General features: G+C 45.8%; 1 protein-coding gene across 2 annotated transcripts in view; it reads right to left on the bottom strand.

Annotated features, from left to right (window-relative positions):
• LOC106534335 (cysteine rich transmembrane BMP regulator 1 (chordin-like)) overlaps positions 1–3,238 on the bottom strand; it is a 38,557-nt gene extending 35,319 nt beyond the window's left edge. Inside the window, exon 1 of one of the 2 annotated variants that reach the window (XM_014030944.1) lies at positions 2,564–3,238. In XM_014030944.1, coding sequence (XP_013886398.1) covers positions 2,564–2,864 — 301 coding nt within the window. In that variant the 5' untranslated portion in view covers positions 2,865–3,238. The remainder of the gene's footprint in view (positions 1–2,563) is intronic. The other variant, XM_014030945.1, reaches the window with a different exon arrangement.
• Positions 3,239–3,663: the final 425 nt, after the last annotated feature.

Below are 3,663 nucleotides of genomic sequence, written 5' to 3'. Positions count from 1 at the left end.
GGGGGGAGGGAATCCTCTCTCAGCTACTAAGAGTGCTTGTCTTGGCATCCAGAACCAGGATGGGAAAGCTGACCTCTGGAGGCCCTGAGGCTGATAGCGAGCTTAAAAGGAAGTCTTTGAAACGTCAGATAATTCCAGAGGAAGGGAGAAGTAAAAGGCATGTGAAGGAGTGAAGTGGACACTGTGTCCCTGTAAGACCGGCATTCTGTTACAAGCTATGTTAAGTGTTTCTGGATCTTGAGGAAATTTGGATTGAGAGGACTTAACACAATGATAAATGCACTCATTTCAGTGACCTGAATGATGAGGCTAACAGACTAGGCCTTGTCTTCTCAGAGCAGGTGTGTGCTTCTGGTTGAGTGTTCATAGTGCAGTTTTTTAATATACCTTCATCGTCTTAAGGGCTTAAAATGCCAAGAGTAATAACAGAATCAAATAACCAATATTGTTTTTGTGAGGCACAACTATCTAGTAGGGCTTACCCAATTAGTTTTGGTTGTTGTACCTTCAGGAGTAAATATTTAAAAAAGTTTCAAAATGAATCGACGTAGGGCTGGGAGATGTGGCTGAAAATGCAAGCGTTTCGTATCAGTCTATCGATAATTGATTTGATTTTTGTTTTACCTAACTGAAATGAGGACCAGAAGAAAAAGGCTGATTAATGAACTGCTGATGCGACCTTTCCTCTTCTATCCACAATTTCCTCTTGAGATGCTGCTTAGTATGAACATGCAGCGCAGTTCTGGATCAGAGTTCTGTGAAATTATCAACATTCTATTGGACATATTTCTATTGATTTTAATCATGCATCTATCGTGATATATATTATTGCTTTATTGCCCAGCCGTAAATCAACATCAAATCGTTTTCCATTAAGAGACACCTAAACAATAAAGTATTCCACTTAAACAATATAAATCACMCCACTTGCACTTTTTTCTTTGGCCTTCAACACCAACAGATTTCGACCACCCAGTGGATCAAACCATGAGCAGAAAAACCAAACAAAAAAACACAGGATCAGGAAAACAGACCCCCCCACCCCCCCCCCCCCACCCCACCCCAACACACACACTCTTGATTGTAGCCATAATCACTTTAAGACCCTTGCAGCTTGGGGAGGGAAATCAGGGATCAGCCTCCAGCAGTCTACCCATGGCCCCTGAAAACACACTAGGAGGTGTTGATTTACCCCCACCCAGACCCTTTGGGACATCAAGGCTGCGTGTGTCTGGTTTAGGAGGTCAGGAGCAGCAGCAGCAGMGGCATGACTCAGTCAGAGGAGCCAYAAGGTCTCCCGTTTGTTCCAAAACYGTTAAGCTGCAGAGGAGATGTCCTCCAGATGTCGRTGCATGAGGCGTGATCAACACCTGCATCTCCTGGGAACACCTGGCAAATGAAGAAACTTGGACCACCCTACAGAGGAATGATGGAGTAGCAGGGTCAGGAGATCCAGACACACGCTGAGAGCTGCATACGCTTTCCTAGAGTTCTGTCAGTCCTCTTCAATCATTCACAAACAGGCTGGACGGAGTGCAGGTGGCACGGCTGTAGGGGGTCCATTTGTTCCCCTCCCCATTGGAAAACCAGTTCTTCTGACTTCAACGAGGAACCCATATCCTGCGCACTTTGAAGTTGGGGAAAGCGACTCAAATTGTGCGTAGAATGAGCACATGCGCCATATAAAAGCCCACAGCTCTGCTTGGTAGGAGCAGAACAGTGGGGCATTGTGGTTCAGGCAGAGCCACACACACCGAAGCCTGATGGAAAATGAAAACACGGCCTGTTTATCACGTCCTCAAGAACGTTTAGGTCGAAATATGCCGGCCATGAGAGTCAACATGTTTGCTCTCATGCTGTTTCACACAATCATATCTGTTTCTCCTCTTATCTCGGTGCTATCCCAAATGTTTTGAAGCAAAAAGAACAGGACCTGCTAMTAGTCCAGCTGAGACCTTGTGCCAAATCAGTCCTGCCAGACGTCTTGCCATGACTCTGAGGATAACAAAGCTGTTGAACATGACTCCTCATGGACATGGGAGCTGATCCAAGCAGCAGAAGACACTGGTGGTCGCAACAATGAACTGATCATTATCTCCTGCTGAAAGATGGAGCGATAATGTTTTTCCCCTATTTGTGTTTTGTTGTTTTTTTTACCATCAGCAAAATATAACATTAACGATTACAGGGATGAAACTCTCAGAAAGTAATCACTAGATGTACATCTACAACTGATTGACTTTGGTTGCCACAGCTAAGCAATTTAGCAAACATCATACATAAATGGCTGAAACAGCCAATTTTACAGATATAGAGCTCAAAATTAGATAATAATAATAATAATAATAATAATAATAATAATAATAATAATAATAATAATAATAATAATAATAATAATAATATCAAAACAGCTATAATTCTATATTTTTTAAACTCTGGTATGAAAAGCAGCGGGCGATATGCATTCCTTCAAGCAATGATGCCACTCCTAATCCCGTCTAAAGAACTGGTGCCCATCCTGGTCAGCGTTTTTAATAAACTTATCCATGAGAGTTGCGCTCACCTTTACACACTCCAGTTTCCGGGATGGTGGCAGCTCCTGTGGTGTTGACAGAGGCGCAGGTCAGTCCCAGGGCGCAGTATCCGTGCGTCCAGTCCGGCCCGCCGCACGTTTCCCACTCCAGCCGCGCGCACTGATCGCAGCATCCGCACGGATCCCTCGCCAAACCCCGGCCACCCTCGCAGGCACCGCGCGGGGCTTTGACCGGGCAAGTCCGGAGGTTACAAGGGGTGCACTCGTGCGCCAGGAGCGCGCGCACCAGAAAGAGGACAATCAGAGAAACATCGGAGCCGTGGCCGAACATGTTTGCCGGACTCCCTCCTTTCTTTTTCTTCTTCTTCTACTTCTTCTTCTTCTTAGGGAAGTTTTCCAAAGAACTGATCCGCTTCTGTCACATGAACGAGACGCGCCCCCAAAGTTAGTCGCTTCTGGGGAAAGTTTCGTTTCACAAGCGGCGGCTGCTGCTTCACTGAAAAGGCACCACGAGACAAGGCAGAAGTGTGCGCAGCGAGCGGTAGCGTTGTCCAGAAGACAGGTAGACGCGAGCGCCTCATCCGATCAGATCCAAGGACTAATCCAAGACCAAGGCGTCCGCTGGGGGCTCGCTGCTCCTGTCAAGTTGCATACAAAACGTGTGAGTCTTAAATTGACATCCAGGCATATAAAAATTAGCGCTGCGACCCTCCCCCACGTGACTGACACAAGCACCGACCAGTCACAGGGAGGGAAAGGAGGGAGGATGTGAACTGATTTATCCCCCTGGCTGACAGCTTTCCTCTGTTGCGCAATAATTAAACTTTGAAGGCTGAGGTCCCCCCCTGTACGTTTGGCTCTGTGTTTACAGGGATGTTGATCATGTTTTSTTACAGAGACTTCATTATCCCCCCTCCGGCGAAGGCGGGTTGAGAATGTTTTGCCCTCTTTTTGTGTTCGTTCTCTTGTCTGTTAGCAAAATATCTCATGAACCACAGGGTGTATTTTGATAAAACATTCAGACAGCAATCATTGGACGCACATTTACAACTGATTACCTTTTGAGCTCAATCAAATTTAAAGATTTTCGCCACAACCAGGTGACATCATGAAAGACAAAAATGGTTATA

This window comes from Austrofundulus limnaeus, unplaced genomic scaffold (genome assembly GCF_001266775.1).
Source record: "Austrofundulus limnaeus strain Quisiro unplaced genomic scaffold, Austrofundulus_limnaeus-1.0 Scaffold1147, whole genome shotgun sequence".
NCBI classification, from domain to species: Eukaryota; Metazoa; Chordata; class Actinopteri; order Cyprinodontiformes; family Rivulidae; genus Austrofundulus; species Austrofundulus limnaeus.
Note: the sequence above shows the minus strand (reverse complement) of the source record. Positions and strands in the feature narration are given on the sequence as shown.